Genomic DNA, 25050 nt, shown 5'->3' on the forward strand with positions numbered 1-25050 from the left:
CATTAATCTTTATATAAGTGTTTTACTTTGTTTTCCATAACATGAAGCACCTATAGTTATGTATTGTACAGCAATACATTCAACCATGAAGTTTGATAAATTGAAAGCTTACCTTTTGATGGACCAATATAAAGAACATCAGAGCCTACAGAAGAGGAAAACAGGAAATGAGAAGGGTAGGAAGAGCAGAGAACAAGCAAGGCATAGCAGAGTGAACAGGCAGAGCAAAGTGAGTAAGCAAGCAGAGCAAAATAACATGCAAGAGTTTAGCCAGTAATAAGGACAATTATGCAAATTAACTTAACGGTACTATGGATTTATCATGTGTCCTTTACATAGAGCTTTCTTCATTGTCAACACCAGTGAAACAGTTAATAACAGTTCAGATGTCGAAGATAACAACACTTGCTCAAGGAAGTGCACACTGAAATCTCATAAGTGAAACAAAACAGAACAAATTTAATAAGTGAACATGGATTATTCCGTAAAAATCTGTGACTAATACAGTGCAAGAACTAAATCACTACTAGTACACTCGACCCTGTATACCTCAGACGCAATAATCCTCATCGACTCTTATACCTGACATTGGTATACCTTAATTGATCAGTAAGGTCTTTGTCATGTGTATGACCATCATGCTCCCAAAGAGGGGAAACTCAAGATTCCTTTGTTCCTATTTAAGCAGTTTCCCACTCATTAATCTGAATTTTTGATATTACGATTCATCTTTGCAGTAGAAGCAATGGTAGCAGGGCTGACAAAAGACCACAGACATGAAATATCAGTTCTTTTCAAAGATGCTGTCAGAACTCTCTCATGTTTCCAGCAAATGCACTTTACTTTGGTGTTGTTCTGATGCAAGTGCTGCAGAGTGGTCCCCACCAGGTTAATTCTTATTGAAGAATTTCAATAATGTAGTTATTTGTGCAATTAGCTTCATCTCAAATTGTCTGTTGGGCATCCGAGATTCTTAGCCCTTGAGGATCACCTTTGCTTTCACATGAATCATTTTCGATGACACTCCCATCACTCCAAGGTTAATGGGGATAGATTCAGACCCAATTTCTTGAGGTCATTAGGGGGAATATATCAACAATCTGGTGATTTTGGTCAGCAAGATGGGAAGGCAGATAGTACGTTTATTGTAGTAGTAATAATGATGATGATGACAACAACAACAACAAATGTCTGAGTAACTCAGTTATTAAGTCAATTTTTCATGCAAAATCTTGCACTTTTGTAGAGGTTATGGGAGCCTGTTTAATAACTCTATCAGCATTTTCTTTTCACACTACAGTAATCCTGCATCAGGGTTTCTACTGCAGTTCTCTTGCCATAGCTCAACAGCAATGCCTTTGGTGGGCTCATCTTTGACCAATGGTTGCACTGCATGCAAAACTTTTATTCTAATACACTCAACAAATCCTGCACGCTAATTAATCAGAATGCTGTGCTTTGACTGCATTTTATCATTATAGAGGAGCACCAGTACCAGCTTAACATTTGATTTCTTCAGACAAAAAAAGTTCATTCCAGTATCTTTAGTCAGACAAAGTAGAACATTGCACGTTTGCTTAAATAGATACAGAATTTTGATTACCAGTGCCAGTACACCAGCTAAAATTTCCAATATTGAAAAGAACCATTTTTTTAAAAAAATGGTACAAGTAAAAAGCCTGTCTTTGTTCAACTAAATAGTCTAGAGTTGTAATATCAGTACATGAACGGTTAAAGCATCTTTGTGTTATTCCTCAACTCTAATAGGAGGTATTAACTCCATCAAAAACCAAACATCACATGAAGGCTGTGTCCAAATTCTGATCTCTTAACCAGAAGTTTCAATTTAACCCTGAATGCTTAGGAATTCTCACAATTACTGTGTAGAAAGCCCAAGTTGTGCTATAGCACCTCCAAAACTGGTCTAATTTCCCTCACCAAAAATTGATAATCAAGTCGTCACTGCAGTAAATACATTATCCCTAAGAAATGATCTTCTGTAGATCCTGAACCCTAAGCAATAAATACACTTTTTCAACTCTGGCCTTGGATGCACCCCAACTTTAATTGCCTCACCATTGACAACTATGTTCCTTTTATAAAGCTTTGGTCATTGAACCATAAAGGAGTAATGACTGCAATGCTAAAAACTTGTGTAGATCATTCATGCCAGATTTCATGGAAATGGAGTCTGCACATGGAAATTTCTAGAGATGTCCTGCTTAAGCCTCTCTTGTACAGTGTAAGCAGTTAACAAAAACTGCTTTCATCAATATGGTGCTAACTCTTTCTATGAAGATTACCCAGATATCAATACCAATGTTATTACAATCATCTCCCTTAATATCTCCTCCTATTACTTGATGTCAGTGTTTCTGTGAAGTGCTTGGGCCGTTTTGCTTTGAAGCTAATAAAAATGCAAATTATACAACATTGACATTTACCAACTTCAAATGAAACAGTGCGACTATGGAGCTCAGGCAAGCACCAAAATGAGCAATTTATGTGGGCATTTCAGAAAAGCTCCTCCACATGGGAATTTAAATACTAAATAAAAACTGATAGAACTGTGGATGCTGTAAATCAGGGATAAAAACAGAAGTTGCTTGAAAAGCTCAGCAGGTCTGGCAGCACCTGTGACGAAAATCAGTTAATGTATCGGTGACCCTACCTCAGAATTCAATGGAGGAACAATTAGACAAGGTTATTTTGCCTTTGTTGGACATTAATTTAAACCAGGATCAAAATTAAAATAAATACTCCTCTTTAAATTTTTCAGAGGCATATCTACTGTAGCTAAAATGCCAGAATCTGTCAGGAATCAGAAGTCCTAATCATAATTCCAGCATTCCTCACTTTCACAGGTCAGGACTGCGGCTGGGCAATGGTTCACACAGGTGCAGTTCCAGGTAACCGGTTGTTTCCGTACAAACAAGATTTTGGAATTCCTGGAGTATGGAACCCAGAGTGCGGAAATTAGGCCAGGGCAGGGCAAGTATTTATTTTGGATAGTCAGCCAGGTACTCCTTTAGACAGCTGGGGTATCCCAACAGATACAGTCAGAGAACACTTGCAGGGATCTTTCAGCTGGGTGTCCAGTATCCTTGGTGAGAAAAGAATCTGTGTATCAGGAGCCCTTTGGAACAAATAACTGAGATTTAGACACATGTGCATAAATCCTTTGAAACTGACAAACGTGTCAACAGATGTTAACAATAAGTGTCTAGAAGTCTCAAATGTACAGGTAGTCACTGATCAGAAATTGAACTGGGCCCGCTATATAAATGACTCTGGTTACAGCGGCTGGGGCTTCTACAGCAAGTAATTCACTTCCTGATTCCTCGAAAGCTGTCAACCATCAGTACAATTTACGAATGCAATGGAATACTCTCCACAGACCTGGATCAATGCAGCTTGAACAACACAAGAAAGTTTACACTATCCAGGACAAAGCAGCCCACACAATAGGCATCTCATCTAACTTTCAACATTCACTCCCTCCACCACAAATGCACAGTGGCAACAACTTACCAAGATACGATCTTCTAAACCCATGGCCTCTGCCAGTTAGAAGGACAAGAAAGGACATGGAAGCATCACCAGCTACAACAGCCTCTCCAAGTCACTCATCACCCTGACTTGGAACAATATTAGTGGTCCTTCACTGGCACGGAGTAAAAATCTTGGAGCTCTCTCCTTAACCACACCATGGATGCTGTTAAACCAAGGACTGCAGCAATTCTAGAGGGCAGGTCATCGTCTCCTGCTCAAGGCTAATTAGGGATGGACAATAAATGCTGGCCTAGCCAATCTTGCCCAAATGAGAACAAGGAATAAACAAAAATCCACAACAGAAAAAAAAAAGGGTCTCTTACTTAAAATTTCCATAATGCACAGAGAAAACTTCTATAATGCCACTGAGAAAAGTGCTGTTGTTCATCAATTTTTTTTGAAAAGGAGTGAGCTGAGGAAGGAGATTTTGAAGTTAAGGGTTTCTTTTTTTAAAACTTAAATCTTAGAACACAGAGCACAACAGTATAGCACAGTACAGGCCTTTTGGCCCACAATGTTGTGCCAAACTTTTTACCCGAAACCTAAGGTCTACCTGACCTCCAATGCTACCTTATACTATCATCCATACGCCTATTTAATAACCGCTTAAATGCCCCTAACAAGGCCGACTCCACTACCCTCTCCAGCAATGCACTCCAGGTCCCTACCACTCTGAGTAAAGAACCTACCTCTGACGTCTCCCCGATTGCTACCTCCTTTCACTTTAAAACTATGTCCCCTTGTAAAAGCTACCTCCACCCCAGGAGACAGTCTCTGGCTGTCTACTCTATCTATACCTCTGATCATTTTGTACACCTCTATCAAGTCACCTCTCATCCTTCGTCATTCTAAAGAGAAAAGCCCTAGCACTCTCAGCCTTTCCTCGTAAGACCTTCCCTCCATTCCAGGCAACATACTGGTAAATTTCCTCTGCACCTTTTCCAATACTTCCACATCTCTCCTGTACTGAGGTGACCATAACTGGACACAATACTCTAGAAGTGGTTGAACCAGGGTTTTGTACAGCTGGAGCATGACTTCTCAGCTCTTGAACTCAATCCCTCTATTAATGAAAGCTAACACACCATATGCCTTCTTAACAACTCTATCCACCTGGGTGACAGCTTTCAGGGAGCTGTGAACATGAACCCCAAGATTACTCTGCTCCTCCACACTGCCAAAAATCTTTCCGTTAACCTTTCTGCTAACGGTTAACCACATCTTTACTTTTAAATTTAGCATGCTTCCCCAGGCAGACAGACATTCTCCTCAACCCACATCAGGGAAATGAACACTCATGGGGTTTTCTTGCCAAATGGCACAGCTCCCACACTGACCAAAAGCCTGATGTTTTAACAGTGGTTTTTAAAGGTTGTGATTGTGGAGCCAGGACTTCTGACTCAGGGCCACAAGATCTGGTGAAAAGGTTGGATTGACTATACAAATAAAATTAAATTCTATTTTATATTTTGGATAGCGTTCCCAGTGCTAAACTTTAACTTGAAGCCAAAAAATTACTCCCTCCAGTTAGCATTCATCTTTCTCCACAGGCTCTCTTGCAACTTATTCCATAATTAATTACATAATTGTGTGCAAAGTATCTCCAATTTCCTCTTCCCCCTTTCCTTACTTAAACAACAATGGTGGCTGGAGACAGACATCTTTACACAGCTGGGGAAGTGAGCGTAACAGTTTTCTAGCTTTAGCATGTTGCCTGTTAAAAAAGAATAAACATTCATTATCTTCCTTCTCCCTAACTTCAAATCCTGACTTCATTGTGTGAAATGAAAACTGACTTTATTTGAACATTCAAAAATAATCCTAAAAATATTCCCACACTTGCATGCTAACAAACATGGTTTAGAATTCAGAAGATTCAAGCCTGCCCTCCATCTATGTTTAGAGTACATCACCTTATTTAAGAAAATCAAGCATGGATTGAAATTATGCTTTAACGAACAACTTGAGATTTTAGATGCATCAAAGGGAAAGGGCTGATGTGGTGTACACATACATTAAAAGGCCCAGAAGGCATTCTGAAGAAGTGTCATATTATAGGTTTATCAGAAAATTGAGTTCCATGGAGTACAAATAACAGTGGTGACATGGATATAAAGTCAGTCAAGTGACAGGAAACAAAGTAGTAGTAGTAAATGAATGTTTATCAGACTGCACAAAGATTGACAGTGGGTTCTTCAGAGGTCATTAATATAGGTAAAGGAAATCCAGTGTCTTAGTAATGACTTTGACTTGGGTGTACAGAGCACAATTCAAAATTTTAGATGAAGTCTGCCCCTATCCAGTTCAAGATCCTTGCAGCTCAAGAGACACAGTGATGGATTTGGCAGAAGGCTGCAAAATCCAAATGGAAAGAAATGTACAGTGATAAATTTTGATTGAAAGCACCACAAAATAAAAGGTGTGCTGATGCAGACAGACCTGGGAGGTGTATGTGCACAAATTATTGAAGGCAGCAGGGCAGTTCAAAGTGGTTAATAAGATATGATGGATCCGAGGCTTGGGATTGAACTTTCATCAAGGCAGAATAACGAATCAGGCCGGCTCCTGATGATGCTTGCAATGCTAATAAATGGTTTTTTGTTTCTATTAGTTTCTGGGGTGTGGACGACGTTTGCTGGCCAGCATGTCTTGTCCAACCCTAGTTGCCTTTGAGAAGGTGATGGTGAAACTGCCTACTTGAAGCACTGCAGTAGTCCTGCTGTGGGTTGACCCACAATACTATTAGGGAGGGAATTCCAGGATTTTGACCTAGTGACAGTGAAGGAACGGCAATATATTTCCAAGTCAGAATAGTGGGTAGCGTGGAGGGGAACTTGGAGGTAGTGGTGTTGCTATATGTCTGATCCCTTGCCCTTCTAGATGGAAGTGGTTGTGGGTTTGGAAGGTGTTGTCTGAGGAACTTCAGTGATTTTCTACAGTGCATCATGTAGATAGTATACACTGCTGCTACTGAGTGTTGGTGGTGGAGAGAGTGAATCTTGTGGATGTAGCATTAATCTAGCCGGCTGCTTTGTCCTGGACGGTGTCAATCTTCTTGGAGTGTTGTTGGTGCTGCACTCATCCAGGCAGGTGGGGTGTATTCCATCACACTCCTGTCTTGTTGACGATGGATAGGTTTTGAGCTTCTGGCCCGCTCTTGTAGCCACTCTGTTATTGTGGTGAGTGCAGTTGGAGTTTCTGGTCAATGATAACACCCAGGATGTTGTTGATGGGGGATTCGGTGATGGTAACACCATTGAATGTCATGAGGTGGTGGTTAAGTAGCCTCTTATTGGTGATGGTCATAGCTTGGCATTTGTGTGGTGTGAATATCACTTGACACTTGTCAGCCCAAGCCTGAATACTGTCCAGATCTTGTTGAATTTGATCGTGGACTTGCTTCAGTATCTGAGGAGTCACGAATAGTGCTGACCATTGCGCAAACATCCCCACGTGACGTTACGACAGAGGGAAGGTCACTGGGGAGGCAGGTGAACAAGGTTGGACCAAGGACATTACTCTGAGGAGCTCCTGCAGAGATGTCCTGGAGCAGAAATGATTGACCTCCAACAACCATGACCATCTTCCTATGGGTCAGGTATGACTCCACCCACTGGAGAGTTTGCCCCCTGGTATCCATTGATTCCAGTTTTACTAGGGCTCCTTAATGCCACACTTGGTCAAACATAGCCTTGACATCAAGGGCTATCACTCTCACCTCACCTTTTGAATTCAGCTCCGCTGTCCATGTTTGAACCAAGGCTGTAATGAGGTTAGGAGATGCGTGGCCCTGGCAGAACCCAAACTGGGCATCACCAAGCAGGTTATTTCTGAACACCGTCTGCTCATTAGCACTGACGATGACGACATCTTCCATCACTTTACTGGTGATTGAAAGTAGAGTGATGGAACAGTAACTAGCAGAGTTGGATTTGTCCTGCTTTTTGTGTACAGGACATACTTGGGCAACTTTCCACACTGTTGGGTAAGTACCAGTGTTGTAACTACTGGAACAGCTTGGCTAGGGGAGTGTAAAGTTGGAGCAATGTTGTCACAACCCATAGCCTTTACAGCATCCAGTGAATCCAACCATTCTTGATATCATGGAGTGAATGGAATGCTTCAGCCTTATCTTTTGTACTGATGTGCTGGGCTCTACCATCATTGAGGATGGGGATATTTGTGCAGGCTCCTCCTCCAGTGAGTTGTTTAATTGTCCACCATCATTCACAACTGGATGTGGCAGGACTGCAGAGCTTAGATCTGACCTGTTGGTTGTGGGATCACTTAGCTGTCTATCACTTGCTGCTTTTGCTGTTTGGCATGCAAACAGTACCATTTGGTGGCCTCACCACGTTGCTACCTCTTCAGTAATGCCTGGTACAGCTCCTGGTGTGCCCTCCTGCACTCGCCATTGAACCAGGGTTGATCCCCTGGCTTGATGGTAATGGTTGAGTGGGAGATATGCTGGCCATGAGGTTACGGATGGTTCAGGAGTACAATTCTGTTGCTGTTGACGGCCCAAAGCGCCTCACGGACGCCCAGTCTCGAGTTGTTAGATCTGAGCAAAGTCTGTCCATTTAGCACGGTGATGGTGCCACACAACACGATGGAAGTTATTCTCAATGTGAAGGCAGGACTTAGAAGGACTGTACAATGGTCACTCTTACCAATACCATCATGGACAGATGCAACTGCAGCTGGCAGATTAGTAAGAATTGAGGTCAGGTATGTCTTTCCCACTTGTTGGTTCCCTCACCACCTGCCAGAGACCCAGACTAGCAGCTACGTCCTTTAGGACCCGACCAGTTCGAACAGTAGTACTGCTGCCACCAAGCTACTCTTGGTGGTGGACACTGAAATCTCCCACCCAAAGTACATTTTGTGCCCTTGCCAGTTTTGGTACTTCCTCTAAGTTCAACACTGAGGTGTACGGATTCATCAGCCGAGGGAGGACGGTATGAGGTAACCGGCAGGAGGTTTCCTTGCCCATGTTTAACCTGAAGCCATGAGACTTCATGGGGTCTGGAGTCAATGTTGAAGACTCGTAGAGCAACACCCCCTCAACTGTATACCACTGTGCCGCCCCGTCTGCTGGGTCTGTCCTGCCAGTGAGACAAGACATATCCAGGGATACTGATGGTGGTATCTGGGACATAGTCTGTAAGGTATGATTCTGAGAGCATGACTGTGTCAGGCTGTTGCTTAACTAGTCTGTGAGACAGATCTTCCAATTTTGGCACTAAGCCCCAGATGTTAGTGAGGTGAACTCTGCAGGGTCAACAGGGCTGTTTCTGCTGTTGTCTTTTCTGATGCCTAGGTTGATTCCAAGTGATCCATCCAGTTTCATTTCTTTGAGACTTTGTAGTGATTGGTGCAACTGAGTAGATTGCTAGGCCATTTCAGAGGATAACTGAGAGTCAACCACATAGCTGTAGGTTTGGAATCACATGTAGGCCAGATCAGGTGACAGTAACAGATTTCCTTCCCTAAAAGGGATATTAGTGGCTTTTAAAAAGATTATTGAAGTCAAATTCCACCCTCTGCCGTGGTGGGATAACAACTCTGCTCCCCAGAACATCAGCTAGGTTTCTGGATTAATAGCCTAGCGATAATATCAAGAGGCCATTACCTATGCTATGTTGATAGGGTAGGAGATTTTATGGTGACTGAAGGGCTGATCTGAAGTTGGATTGCCACCTCCCAACAGCAGGAAAAGATGGAGGATATAACATTAAATTTTATTGGACTGTCTCTTTTGAGTGGGATGCCAGCTCAGTTCAGTATATGTGTTGGACACCCATGACCTCATCCAATCCCATGTCTATCCAAACAAACACTCATGGTCACCCTGTATCGACTATGGTCAGCTCTCATAAGCCCCGCAAAAACACTGGCAAGTCTTTGAGACGCTTATGAAATTGCTTGCTGCGTTCCTCCCTTTACCATTTGTCTCCCACTCTCAGATTCTTCCTCTTGTTTGCGGTTTCTGTTTTCTGAGCCATTATTGTAAGTGACAGCTTGAGTAAGAGCCAGTGGGTGAAAAAGATGTGGGCTGCGATGTGGAGGTTTGAGAGACAAATGGAGAATGAGGATTAATGAGCAGTCTGCAGGAATGAAAAGTAAGGGGTACCGTGAATACCACTGCTTCAGGCAATAGATAAGCCTGTAGCTATTATCTGCATTATTTCTATTACTTCAATGCCTTGATGATCCGAATTGAGCATTGATTATATGTTGTGACTGGGCCAGTTCTGTTTCTAAAAAATAGTTGTTTGTGGGATGTGGGCATCGCTGGCTGGGAAAGCAATTATTCCACACCCCTAATTTCCTGGAGAAGGCATTTTCTTGAAATGCTACCATCCTTGGGAGGTAGGGACACCTATACTGCTCTTGTTAGGAGAAAGTTCCAAGATTTTGAACCAATGACAGTGAAGGAAAGTTGATACTGTTCCAAGTTAGGAAGGTATGTGGCTTGAGGGAAATCTGCATATAGTGGCCATTTCTACATGACTGCTGCCTTTGTCCTTCCAGGTCATACAGATTGCAGGTTTGGAAGCTACTGACAAAGGAACCTTGGTAAGTTACTGCAGTGCATCTCCTAGATGGTACACACTGCTGCTAGGGTGCATTTGTGGTAAAAGGGAGCAATTGCTGAAGGTGGTGACGTACGAAGACACCAACCAATTGGACTTTGTCCTCAAAGTATCTATCAAAGGAGGCAATGATCAAGCTTTGTTATAAAGTTTGGCTGTGCATGTCAGCATCCCATGAGCTTTAAGTACTCTGTAATGGTTGGAGAAATTTAGTATCATGTACATATTTATCTCTTTTAACTTTGTCTTTTATCATTTCAACACCAATCTAGATATTGCCCGCAGTACAACATTTCTTCCAAAATACTTGCTCAATTTTCCATAATCTATCATTTTGTTGCTGACAATGGGACATTTTTCAATACACTCTGGAACTTCCAACCTGCCTTTACTATTTCTTGCAGTTTTGGTCCCCACGACATCCAATAAACTTCCACAAATTAGAGACCTATTTTTGTTTCCTTACTTTGCCAAAATATTGCTTCAAATATGTAGTTGACAACCTTCTAAGTAGCTGAGCAAGTTTAACATTTCCAACAAACTACATTGGCTGAAACGTCCACTGACTGCAAAACATGTCTTAAAAAGGAAGGCTATACGGACATGTTAATTCACAAGAATTTGCAAAGGAAAAAAAAAGGCTCATGTAGCTCCATTTTGCTGGTCCTTCACTTATTTTTCCATTTGAGGTGCTTCAGATTCTTCAAAATGTTTTCATTTTGAAAGTAGCACTGTTGTATATTTCATCAAGAACAAGGACAAACTGTTTCAACTGACACAAGGGTTGGTGAGCAGAGGACAGGAGTTAGCAGAACTGGAAGATATTTTGTTCATGTAGCTAGTTGTGATGATATGGAATGTACTACCCTAAGCTGAATCCACTGTAATTACAAAAGTTCTTTTCTGAAAAGTTAGCTCCCAAGATGCAAAAAAAAAATCAGCATTGATTGCCCATTCCTGATTGTCCTCAAAGTCTTCTTTTTGAACATTAAGTGAAGATACTCCCACAATACTGTTATGATGTTACATGTCAAATTTGGAGGGTAAATGTACAAAGAGGAGTGGTTTATAGGATAGCCAGATCAAATGGACAATGCAGATACAATCATTCATACAATCCCTACAGTATGGAAACAGGCCCTTTGGCCCAACAAGTCCACACCGACCCTCAGAACATCCCACCCAAATCCATCCCCTATTAACCACCTAATCCACACATCCCTGAACACTACAGGCAATTTAGCATGGCCAATCTACCTAGCCTGCACATCTTTGGACTGTGGGAGGAAACCAGAGCACCTGGAGCAAACCCACGCAGAATGTGCAAACTCCACACAGACAGTCACCAAAGGGCGAAATCAAACCTGGGCCCCTGGCGCTCTGAGGCAGCAGAGCCAACCACTGAGCCACCGTGCTGATGAGCAAAATGATAAGACAAAGGAGAAGCCAGCAATTTGACTTATTGAAGCTGCTCTGCTATTCAATCAAATCACAGCACGATTGAATGTGGTCTTAACTCCTCTTTCCTGCTTGTCCCCACTAATACAGACTCCACTGTAGATCAAAAGATGTGTCGAACACAAAACATCATCTTCATATCTTCAAGGCAATCTATCAATTCAGAATGTCACTGGCAGGACACAAAGATTAATATATTAATCTTGAATTTTTTCTAAAGAGTACTTACTAAAGCCAAGGACACTGGAAAAAGGAAAAAAGTTTCATTTTCAAAGAACACAAAACTGCGTGACTGGAGATGCCAGGTCAGCAACACTTTCTTACTGAAGTCACATAGCCCAGCTTGTGCGTGTAATAAAGCTACTGGTTTTGAACAGAGAGGAAGCAGCAGATAATTTACCTGAGAATCAAGAACGAATGTGGCCACTCTCCGAAACCCCTTTCAAAGTTTGAGAGTTCAAAATGGACTGCAACGGCTCATCACTGCAAGTGAGGTTTGCTAAATGAGAACATGAAAACTCCAGGAGATAATAAGAACTGCCAATGCTGGAGGCCAAAACATCAGCTTTTCCGCTCCTCTGATGCTAGCTGGCCTGCTGTGTTACTCCAACTCCACACTTATTTATGAAAACGCCACACAATCAGCCATAACTATTTCAGGAAGATATCTCAGAGTCAACGAGCTTGCATGCGAAGAGACTTTAGCTAATGGACACCTGGGCATAATCATTTTCTCTAAATTTAATTGTTACTTGGTCAAAGTACCTTTCAGGTAACATTCCGCAGAGCTTTTATATATTTCCCCCAACCATACGTGGGAAATGACAGTGTTAATTTTCAAGAAGGATAGTTGTATATATAGCTGAACAGTTTGAATTCTTTGTCAAAAACTGTACATGGTTGCTTGAATAAGTTCTGTTTGCAATAAACTCATTATTTGTTACTGGTTGACTTGTTTCTGAAACAGATATGTAGTTTGATATAACTAGCAATGTCATCTCCCCTTATAAATTCAACCTTGTTGTGGCCACTTAGCAATGTCATCTCCTTTTATAAGTTCAACTTCGTTGTGGCTATAGGAGGATCCTAACTCAGTAGTGTTGAACATACTTAATAAAATCACTGTCCAAGGTTCACAGTAGAACGGAATAACAAAGACTAACTGCCCTCAAGAGATTTAACGTCAACCCCACCTTAAAATGGGAGGGTCCTTATTTTTAAATTGTGTCCCCTAGTTCTAGATTCTCTAATGAGGGGCAAAATCCTCTCATTAGAGGAAATTTCCTCATTAGAATCTTGCATGTTTCAAAAGGGTTGTTTGCATTCTAAATTCCAAATTCCAACTAGCAAAAAGGCCCAACTTTTCCTCATTAGAAAACTATTTCATCCCAGGAATTGATTACAGAACCTTCTCTGAACTGCTTTCAATGCAAATACATCCCTCCTTAAGCATGGAAGGCAAGATGGCACACAGATAGTGCAAACTGCCTTGTGTACAGTTTTAACAAAAGTTCTCAACTTTTATACTCCATTGTGCTGAGCGTAAAGGCCAACATTTCACTCACCTTCCTAATTTCTTGCCATACCTGCAAAAATTTTGTAGTTTAATCGAAAGGACACCCAGATCTCTCTGCATGGGAGTCTTATAGCGTTTCTCATACCTTCCCACATTCCCAAATTATTGGCCACTCACTCAAGTTATCCACTGCAACTCCTTCAGCTGATTGAGAAAGAAGTCCAGAACAACCTTGTCCGCACTATGGCTGCTACTGCACATGCAACTGTACCTGACACCCCATGGTTGGCAGGCAGTAGAAGCATCAGTGAAAATTTGAAACTCTGAAAATCACAAAAGAACTGTGCTGTATAATACCGTGATCCATTTTTGTTGATTAGAAGGCTCTGGGCAATAAACCAAAACTTTATATAGACAGTATGCACTGTGAAAACTTACAACAAAACATGTGGTAGCTTTTAATTTTATATCACCATGAATCAAATTGAATACTCCTTACTTCTTTCAAGTCATCACAATAAAAAAAGTTTATGCTGTACATTAATTATAAACACGATCTGAAGTAATTACAGATATTGCAGGAATTGCATGTATGAAAAATAATAAACTAATTTTCATTTGAGTTAAAACATTGTTACCTTTGTCAGCGAACTATAATTATAAACAACACATCAAAAATCATTGTGGGTGGGATAACACTTCTGAAAACTAGGACAGCATAAGAAAATTATTTTCATTACAGGAGATCACAATAGTTGTCTACAGGTAGTTTCAGAAAGTTGGTTCAATTCAGATACAGCTTCTAACTAATTAACCTTGTGCCCGTGATAACCATCTTAAAAGGAAAAGCTGGACATTACTGTTTCCACAATTGATCACAATGAAATATATTATAGGAACTCAGACAAGGCCAGAAGCAGCACAAAGATACAGTTCCTAGATATCCCCTTCCACAATTCAATGCAACAATAAATAAATATGGATCAGACAGAAGCTACAGTGAATAGGGACCAGTTGATCCCAATGGAACTTTACTAGAAACTGAACAATAATATTTTTGCTGCAAGCTTCGTGTACTAGCATTTAATAAAGGATACTTTCTAGGCTATTAAACCCAGCAGAGAACTAGACCTTTTTTTGAGGGATAAACCATTATATTGAAGAGTCTTCCAATTAACACTACAGAAATACCCAACCATCTACAATCTGTGGGGGTCTTAAGTATTTTCCACTTATCCATGTTCAGAAGACTTACATGCCTTCAAGTTTGCATCAGCAATAACTGGAACTTTTAAGCAGTGTTTGCAAATTTCTTTCCAGTTTGTATCTCACTAACTTTAAGACATGAATTTTCTTCAGGCAGTTTGTGCACTGACAGGGCTATTCCTTTGGGTCTAAAAGGAGTTAGATTTGTTGGCCAATTTCGAAGTGTTTAGGAGAACTACAGATGTGTTTGGACTTCATTAGCGCAAAGTGTTAATTTGGTCCTGAGCTTTCATTAGTATGCATGGAATTTTAAAAACTCACTTCAATCCCAAACAGACTATTCTTTTTCCACCTGGTAAAACAAAATAGTCAATAAATTGTCTCCAGTCAAATAACTGAGATGGGTTTAAGCTTTCAAATATATAGAATTTCTTATGGTTGAGACAAGATACACTTCACAAAAGGGTACGTGCAAGTGGACTGCCATCATTCTGACGCCAGCCTAGTTATACAATTCGCCAGAAACTCTGGACACTGTTCGGATGTGGGCCATTCTAATGGTACAGTTCCTACTTTCCCCATTACTGGTGCCAGTGTCCTGGGAATCAAAAGGCCTTTGTCTTCATACCAATCTTTAAGCCACACATCCTTGCCTAGGACTGTAACCACTTTCTGTCCCATTTTCTGTTTCATGTGCCAGAACAGAATTGCAAAGCACTCTCAAAAAACTTCCTTAACCATTAAACAGAAAGTTGGAGTCAGGTACACATCCCATGTCCAGCTATCAAACATTTTCTCAAATTCTCTGACAGCAACTTCGATCAGCTATTAGAGACAGATCTGGAAATGAAGACAGCAACATGGACTTCAGTACTACCGCCATATCAATTTCCATGACCCAACTCTCAACATTCTACTATCACTACGCACAGTAAGCAACACAGATTTCTGCTGGTCTTCAATTCTACCCTGTCTATGGAGAAATTCCAAAATCCACCATCAATTTGTATTCATATAGAATCTTCACTAGGAATAGATTAAAAAACCACTTAGGATATGAATTTGAATGAATCCTCAGCAACAGAAACAATGATTAACAAGTTTTTATTGAAAGAAGTGGACTTGATTTGCAATAAATTTCAAGAATTTCACTGGAGTCTTAAAGACACAGAATGTTTAGAAATTAATTAGTGACAAAGTATTTTCAATTCTGAAACATTAACATCTAAACACTTTCAAAATATGCATCTTATATTGTATAACTGAAGGTTCACTGTTGAAGTTTAACAATTAAACTTCTTGTACTTTAAAATAATTCACCCTAATTTAATCAAAAACAAACGTGTCATGCAATTGATGATCAGCAAAAATGGTTAAGGACACTATTCATTCTATAGCACGAACGACAATCGGGTTAAGTTAGCTTGTATTCATTTTTTTCCAGCAAATTCACTTGGTATACTATATATGGAAGAAAAAAACTCCAGAGTCTGGTCCCTAGCAATTACGTAATATCATGTGAGTGTTTTGGATACACAAAGCATTAGTAATGAGATTTGATGTATTTCCTAATGCACCCTATAAAATAACAGTTCTAAAAGTTTGTCAGGGATGACCAAAACTTCCAAACCATGACTGTGGGCCTCCACTTTATGATGGTTATCAAACTTAATTTAAAAAATGCAACTTACGTAAAGTATGCTGCTCTAATACTACAAGAGAGCTTCAGCATCATATAATGTTAGCACTGAGGTACATATTTTATATGTAGTTTTCAAAAGATGATTCAGAGCCACACAGCACAAAAATGGCCCTTCAGCCTCTTGGACAAGTCAGGCCAAAGTTAAAAAGCCCCAACATATACAAGATACATGTCATCATTGGCATGCAGAGAAGACCATTATTCGGTAATAAACCAACTCTTCTGGTTTAAAAATTGATATTTAAAGTTTCTTCTGAAAAACTTAATTACATTAATTTATGCAAGATTTGTCTGTAATAAAGGTCTCTTGAACAAACAGGGTACATCTGCGAGTCATCCATACTGGTTAATTTTGAAGTAAGTTAATGGAAGAAGGCAACTTCTTCCTATTTAAAGTTGCAGCAGTACAAATAAAAGACTGCAAATTTTGCTAACTCCTAACAAGGAACTCAGCCATTTCTCAGCTTAGGCATACAGTCAATTTACAATGGACTAGACAGTACATGCTCCTGCCAGGTATTTTGTTTTGGGGGTAGGGGGCAGCGTCAGCTGAAATAAGTCCTTTCAACCATACCTCAGAGCTCACCACCATAATAGAGGGCAGAGAGGTGCTAGAATCAACAGCTCACTAACGCATGTAAATAAAGCTCGTGACCTTCCTAATATGCTGCCATATGAAAATATGACTGGCGTGGGCAGTTGGAAGGAGTGATCATTCTGTTATGAAATGCCACATGAAGAAGAAAGGCAGGAAGGAAGAGAGGCACCTGATATAAAAGGGGGAGCCCGTTATGTACTGGGATCACCCCACAATATATACCCCACACAATGGCCTGCCCAACAGAACCTAGTCCCTCACCACAATCCAGCTCTAGGTTCCCTCTCACAATAAACACAAGACTCACCTTTCTGTGGCAGCCATGACATCCTTCTGGTCTCTTCCTGCAATGACTGGTCTGATAAGCTCCCAAAAGGCACAGCTGCCTCTTGAGTGAGGCTCAGGAATTCTGCAATTAATTAACTTAGCCTGTCCAATGTGCATTGTGGCTGCAAAGTGAGATTCCAATGGACAAGGCTAGCTTCCAGCTCAATTTTCTTCGGCCCAGTTAACATTTATTTTTCAGTATATTCCTCAGAGCTGGTATCCACTTCCAACAACTTCTGCTCTTATTAAATATTTGTTCACAGATTCTGGCTACAAACATCAATCCTTACAGACACACCCCCACAAACAAATCAACTTAATCCCTTCCTTCTGAGACATCAATCACAGACAGACACATTCTTTAATGATGAGATTTACAAACCAAAATTGCATTTTTAATTGTGAAGCACAGTCACAGTATACCCCCAAGCAATGTGGCCAAGATCAACAGCCTTGATTCTATTATTCTACACAATAATGTTGTGCTTTTAAATATGATGCCCATACTTAACATTTAAAACATATGAAGACAAAGCTCCATTTACAATGCAAAGCGGTCTAAGTTCAAATATAAATTTCAGGCTTTGCAGAAATTTTATATAGTTCAATATTCCTGAAATGTAATAGCTGAAATCAAGAATGAGCTTCGCTCACAACACACGTGGCTCCAACTAGTCAATGACTACCAACAGCTTAATCTACCTCAGAGTCCAATACAAACTTAGTAAGCAGGAATCAACTGGAATATAGAAGGGAAATCAGTGCCACAAAACCTGCTCGATTTTGAGGAAGCAATATCTTACAGCAAGCCCCATGAAACTTTATTAAGAGCTTCTTGGTAAGCCAGTTTCTGGGAATAACTCACCACTTAGCAGTTATCCCAGAATTTACAGGCATCCCTTGCACCCCACTATACCTAAAAGCACCCAGATAAACACAATTAACCAAAACGTTCCTCTGCCCAGTCCTAACTTATGTTCGGACAGAGCAGACACCAAGAAAATCAACAGAGACAGACAGAGACCCAGAGGACATAGAACATAACAGCATAATACAGGCCCTTTGGCTCTTGATGCTGCGCCAACTTGTGAAACCAATCTGAAGCCCATCTAACCTACACTATTCTATTATCATCTATATGTCTATCCTAAGGGCATTTAAATGCCCTTAAAGTTGGCCAATCTACACTGTTGCAGGCAGGGCATTCTACGCCCTTACTACTGAGTAAAGAACCTACCTCTGATATCTGTCCTATATCTATAACCCCTCAATTTAAAGCTATGTCCCCTCGTGGTAGCCATCAAAAGCCGAGCAAAAAGGCTCTTACTGTCCACCCCATCAAATCCTCTGATCATCTTGCATGTCTCTATTAGGTCACGTCTTAACCACCTTGTCTCTAACGAAAACAGCGTTCAGTCCCTCAGCATTTCCTCATTAAGACCTTCCCTCCATACCAGGCAACAACCTGGTGAATCTCCTCTGCACCCTTTCCAATGCTTCCCCATCCTTCCTATAATGCGGCGACCAGAACTGTATGCAACACTCCAAGTGCAGCCACATCAGTTTTGTACAGCTGCAACATGACCTCATGGTCCGAAATTCAATCCCTCTACCAATAAATCCGAACACACCGTATGCCTTCTTAACAACCCTATCAACCTGGGTGGCAACTTTCAGGGATCTACGTAAACGGACACCGAGATCTCTCTGCTCATCCACACTACCAAGAATCTTACCGTAAGCCCTGTATTCTGCATTCCTGTTACTCCTTCCAAAGTGAATCAACTCACACTTTTCCACATTAAACACCATTCGTCACCTCTCAGCCCATCTCTGCAGCTTATCTACGTCCCTCTGTATCCCACTACATCCTTCCGCACGCTCCACAACTCCACCAATTTTAGTGTCATCCGCAAATTTACTAACCTATCCATCTACACCCTCATCCAGGTCATTTAAAAATGACAAACAGCAGTGGCTTCAAAACAGATCCTTGCGGTACACCACTAGTAACTGAACTCCAGGATGAACATTTTCCATCAACCACCACCCTCTGTCTTCTTTCAGCAAGCCAATTTCTGATCCAAACCACTAAACCACCCTCAATACCATGCCTCTATTTTCTGCAATTGCCTACCGTGGGGAACCTTATCAAACACTTTACTGAAATCCATTTACAACACATCAACCGCTTTACCCTCATCCACCTGTTGGTTACCTTCTCAAAGAACTCAAAGGTTTGTGAGGCACGACCTACCCTTCACAAAACTGTATTGACTATCCCTAATCAAATTATTCCTTTCCAGATGATTATAAATCCTCTCTCTTATAATCCTCTCCAACACTTTACCCACAACTGAAGTAAGGCGCACTGGTTTATAATAACCAGGGTTGTCTCTACTCCCCTTCTTGAACTAGGGGACAACATTTGCTATCCCCCAGTCTTCTGGCACTATTCCTGTAGACAATGATGACGTAAAGATCCAAGCCAAAGGCTCTACAATCTCCTCCCTAGCTTCCCAGAGAATCCTAGGATAAATCCCATCCGGCCCAGGTGACTTATCTATTTTCACACTTTCTAGAATTGCTAACACTTCCTCCTTATGAACCTTAATCCCAAATAGTCTAATAGCCTGTATCACAGTATTTTCCTCGACAACACTGTCTGTCTTTTTCCTGTGTGAATAGTGACGAAAAATATTCATTGAGCGCCTCTCCTATCTCTTTGGACTCCACGCACAACTTCCCACTGCTGTCCTTGACTGGCCCTGATCTTACTCTTGTCATTCTTTTGTTCCTGACATACCTATAGAAAGCTTTAGGGTTTTCCTTGATCCTCCCTGCCAAAGACTTCTCATGTCTCCTCCAAACATTTTGGAAGATGGCAGGCAGGACTTCCTCCTTGCCCAGAACCAGCAGTAGAGGCCACAACACTAGATCACGCGAGTCTGCTAAGCAGTTGCTGAAATAACTCCAAAGTTGCCAACCGGGTTAAAGCAGTCTCAGCTGCCTGGGGGAATACCCAGCACTGTAGGAAAAAGGTCCTCTTTCCCTGAAACCTCACTCAATTTCTGCTACTGTACCCACCTCCAAACACAATTCAAACTCTAACTCTCATTACTGCTTACAAGTGAGGCAAGATGTTGTACTCACTTATCACAACCCCAATGCTCCCGAGATGCTGCTTGGCCTGCTGTGTTCATCCAGCCTCACATTTTATTATCTTGGAATTCTCCAGCATCTGCAATACCACTAACCCTGCATTCCCTCTGCACTGCGAATTCACTTGCTCAAAACACCTCTCCACCTGCACCAACAGTAACAGATGTGCCATCAACTTTCATCTTCTGTACCAATGTGGTCTTTTGTCCCAATACGGACTTGTCTCAATACACACAGACAATGAGGGTCATGAGTTCAACTGGCACAAAGTGACTACAACGGTACAAGGGAACACCAGATATACAAGGGAATTTCTGCAAGCCTGGTTCTCAACACAGGACTCCATTAACTAACACACAGAAACAGACCCCCTATGCAGACCGCTGCTGAAACAACAGAACAGGAAGCGACAAGACCATTATACCAGAAGATCATAAAAATCTGGAATGAAGCAGAACAGCAAAGCTTTGAATAGAGGTTGCACTTTTGATCTTGCCAAGAAGAGTAATGAAATATCTGCACACTACAGAACAACCAACTTGGTGAGCTAACAAACAAATGATTTCTCACTCTGGTTTCCACGGTGGGATATTTATTCAATAATTTTGCTAACGAGGCATAAATTAACCCTTCTAAATCTCTACTGAGGAAATGTGGTATAAAACTCCAACTTTGCAGCAAAGATCCATCTGCAATTATCTCAACAAAAAACAAAACTGGTCACCACACTACCAGAAGAATGTGGATGCTCTGGAGACAGTGCAAAGATTTACCAGGATGCTGCTTTATCTGGAGGGTTTTAGTTACAAGGAAAGGTTGGATAAATTCAGATTGTTTTCAGTGGAATGTTGGAGGCTGAAGGGTGACCCAATAAAAATCTACAAAATTATGCGAGGCATAGATAAGTTGATTAGTCAGAGGTTTCCCACCACCAACACCACCCCCACCGCCGACCACCCCAGAGCGGGAAGGTCAACTACAAGAGGGCAAAAGGTTCAAAGTGAGAGAGGGAAAGTTTAGGGCAGAAGTGTGGGGCAAATATTTCACAGTGTGGGGTAGGTGCCTGGAACGCACTGCCAGTGGAGGTGGTGCAAGCAGACACGTTAGCAATGTTTAAGGTATATCTTGACAGACATGAACATGAGGTGAAAAAGTGCTTATGAGCAATAAGTATAGTGGGTCTAAAAGAGGAGTAGGAATTAGCACAGGCTTGATGGGCTGAAAGGCCTATTCATGGGTTATACTGTATTGTATTGCATTGCTTTACTGTATATAAAGATAAAGATAAAATCTGTCAAGTTTGTTAGTGTATTTCTGAACTTTGAAACCCTCAAAATAATTATACCACAAAAATTCTCTCATTTACTCGGAGCATTAGCTGGTGCTGCCATTCAATTACTTCATAAAATTAATTCTTGGGTACTGGTGGCTGGGCTTACATTTCTTGCCTATCCAGTTGTCCTTGAGCCAGTGCATTCCATTTAGGTTACACGGACTCAAAATGTTTTACAGAGGGAATTCCAGGATTTTGACCCATTGATGGTGAAGGATTCATAGAATCCCTAGGGTGCAGATAGAGGCCATTCATCCCATTCAGTCTGCACCAAAGCTCCAAACAGCATTCTTCATAACCCTGTATTTACTACGATTAGCCCACCTAGTGTGCATATCCCTCAATACCATGATCAAATTAGCATAGCCGATCCAATTAACCTGCACATTATTGAACTGTGACAGGAAACCAGAGCACCAGCGAAAATGCATGCAGGCATGGACAGAATGTGCAAACTCCACACAGTGACCAAAGGCTGCAATTGAACCCGGCTGTCAGCCAACAGTGCCAACCACTGCGCTCTCAGGAGCTACAATTTGCAGCTACATATGCTGTTAGTGTCAGTGATGCTATATGGGCTGGGAGTGTGCAATCTTCCTTGAAGTAGAACTTCAGAAGGAGCTTTTAAAAGGTCATTTCCTTTCTGACTTCTCATAACAACTCTGCAGTGCCATGTGTTTGCTGAAACACAGTATCAGGAGAGCAAGTGATCACATAGGTAAGTACTCCGGCATCGTGCTAATCTTCATGCATTGGTGTGGCTCTGAGAGATATTATTAGTATTCAACATTTTTGTGGACACAAATATTGAATAATGTAGAATAATAAAAAAGGACCCAGGAAGCTAGTAGATCCCTCTTTCAATTTTGCAAATTAGAATTTATATTTTAAAGTTGGATTCGTTTGCATTAGAAGCATAATTCAGATTACCTGAAAAACTAAACTGCCTCAAGCACACATTCATGCTTCTTAAAATAAAATTAAGCTAGTTATGCACTTAATCAGAATTCAACCCTCAATCCTTTCTTTTTCTGATTCCCCACACTTCAAAGGTTTCTGTGTGTGCTCTAACACAAATGCTAGTATCATGATTGCAGCTCACACCTAGATTCTCTTTAGTATTGTACTATAGATCTGGTGCGGCCGCACTTGTGTACAGTTCTGGTCACTGCATTGTGAGGATGATGTGGAAGCTTTGGAAAGGGTGCAGAGGAGATTTACTAGGATGTTGCCTGGTATGGAGGGAAGGTCTTATGAGGAAAGGCTGAGGGACTTGAGGCTGTTTTCATTAGAGAGAAGAAGGTTGAGAGGTGACTTAATTGAAACATATAAAATAATCAGAGGGTTAGATAGGGTGGATAGGGAGACTCTTTTTCGTAGGATGGTGACAGTGAGCACAAGGGGGCATAGCTTTAAATTGAGGGGTGAAAGATATATGACCGATGTCAGAGGTAGTTTCTTTACTCAATAGTAAGGGAATGGAACGCTTTGCCTGCAACAGTAGTAGATTCGCCAACTTTAGGTACATTTAAGTCATCATTAGATAAGTGTACGGACGTACATGGAATAGTGTAGGTTAGATGCGCTTGAGATCGGTACAACAGGTCGGCACAACATCGAGGGCCGAAGGGCCTGTACTGTGCTGTAATGTTCTATGTTCTATCTGTGCAATTCATCAGTGGATAAAAGGTTGGCTGTAAATTCTGGAGCATATCTTATAGCTGCAGTCAGTCAATCAGACTGGATGTCAAAAAATGATTGTTTCTTTCTCCAACTGCATATCTTATTTTGTAAACTGCCTGTTTACAGACCTGATCCTGGAGTAATTAAAGGCCCTTCCAACTCTAGTGTCTCATCTTCACCTTGGTCTTTTTCTTCAGTTTTTCGCTTTTTCTTCTTTGTTGGATCTTTAGGTTTTCTCAAGAGAGAGAGTTCTTCAGGATGCCTTATATCTGTTGGAATAGGAAAACAATACATAAAATAATTGGGAGTGGTCAAGACATTATGAAAGTAAATCAGCAACAAATAATGGTCATTAAAAAAAACTCAGAAAATGAAGTTTGTACAGCAAGATATTGAAATCCGAGTAATAAGCCATAAGAATTTCATGATGATACCAAATTGGTTGAACATTTCTAAACACATTTAGGATTTACCAATACTTGAAAACTTTCCCAAGTAACCAGTAAACATTAGGGAATTAATCTGAATTCAGTCCTGAACAAGAGATAGGATACCTTTTAAGTTTTGCTGTATGGGTCCATGCACAGATTCAGTTCAATTCTTAGCAGTTATAACACAAGTTAAACCATAAAGCATACTTAAAGAAACCAATGTAATTGGAATAGAAAACATGCAATTATAACACCACAGCCATGAAAACTGAGTGATTTGGGATTGGATGAATCACATTAGAATACAGCAGAAAACGTAAAATCTGTAGTTGTCATGGCAAATAGACAATAGACATAGGTGCTGGAGTAGGCCATTCAGCCCTTCGAGCCAGCACCACCATTCATTATGATCATGGCTGATCATCCACAATCAGTATCCTGTTCCTGCCTTATCCCCAGAACCCTTGATTCCACTATCTTTAAGAGCTCTGTCTATCTCTTTCTTGAAAGTATCTAGAGAGAGTTGGCCCCCACTGCCATCTGGGGCACGGCATTCCATATATCGAACACTCGCTGGGTGAAGGAGTTTTTCCTCCACTCTGTTCTATATGGCCTACCCCTTATTTTTAAACTGTGTCCTCTGGTTCTGGACTCACCCATCAGCGGAAACATGCTTCCTGCCTCCACAGTGTCCAATCCCTTAATAATGTCATATGTCTCAATCTGATCCCTCATCCTTCTAAACTCAAGAGTATACAAGCCCAGTCACTCCAATCTTTCAACATATGATAGTCCCGCCATTCTGGGAATTGACCTAGTGAACCTACGTTGCATTCCCTCAATAGCAAGAATGTCCTTCCTCAAATTTGGAGACCAAAACTGCACGTAATACTCCAGGTGCGGTCTCACCAGGGCCCTGTACAGCTGCAGAAGGACCTCTTTGCTCCTATACTCAATTCCTCTTGTTATGAAGGCCAGCATGCTATTAGCTTTCTTCACCTGCTGTACCTGCATGCTTGTTCACTGCCTGCTGTACCCACTGCACAAAATTCACTGCAGGAAATAGAGATATTGACAAATTTGACTGAAGTATAAATAAAACATGAAATTAATACCATGAATGCTATGGATAGCTTATTACCAAAAGCAAATAAAATATTTCGCTTCTAACAAAAGAACAAAGAAAATTACAGCACAAGAACGGGCCCTTCGGCTGTCTAAGCCTGCGCCAATTGAGATCCTCTGTCGAAGCCTATCATCTATTTTCTAAGGGTCTGTATCCCATTGCTCCCTGCCCATCCATGTACCTGTCCAGATACATCTTAAAAGGCACTATCGTGTCTGCGTCTACCACCTCCGCTGGCAACGCGTTCCAGGCACCCATCGCCCGCTGCGTAAAGAACTTTCCACGGATATCTCCCTTAAAAGTTCCTTCTCTCACTTTTAACTCATGATCCCATTAATTGAGTCTCCCACTCTGGGGGAA

General features: G+C 41.1%; 1 protein-coding gene across 9 annotated transcripts in view; it reads right to left on the reverse strand.

Annotated features, from left to right (window-relative positions):
- fermt2 (FERM domain containing kindlin 2) overlaps nt 1-25050 on the reverse strand; it is a 146526-nt gene that overhangs the window by 58635 nt on the left and 62841 nt on the right. For 6 of the 9 annotated variants that reach the window (XM_048537514.2, XM_048537508.2, XM_048537509.2 and 3 more), the window contains exons 4-5: nt 23262-23402; nt 113-145 (exon numbers count right to left, since the gene is read on the reverse strand). In XM_048537514.2, the coding sequence (XP_048393471.2) occupies nt 113-145; nt 23262-23402 (174 nt within the window). The remainder of the gene's footprint in view (nt 1-112; nt 146-23261; nt 23403-25050) is intronic. The other 3 variants (XM_048537516.2, XM_048537515.2, XM_059649158.1) reach the window with 2 other exon arrangements.

Source organism: Stegostoma tigrinum, chromosome 10, assembly GCF_030684315.1.
Source record: "Stegostoma tigrinum isolate sSteTig4 chromosome 10, sSteTig4.hap1, whole genome shotgun sequence".
Lineage (NCBI taxonomy): Eukaryota > Metazoa > Chordata > Chondrichthyes > Orectolobiformes > Stegostomatidae > Stegostoma > Stegostoma tigrinum.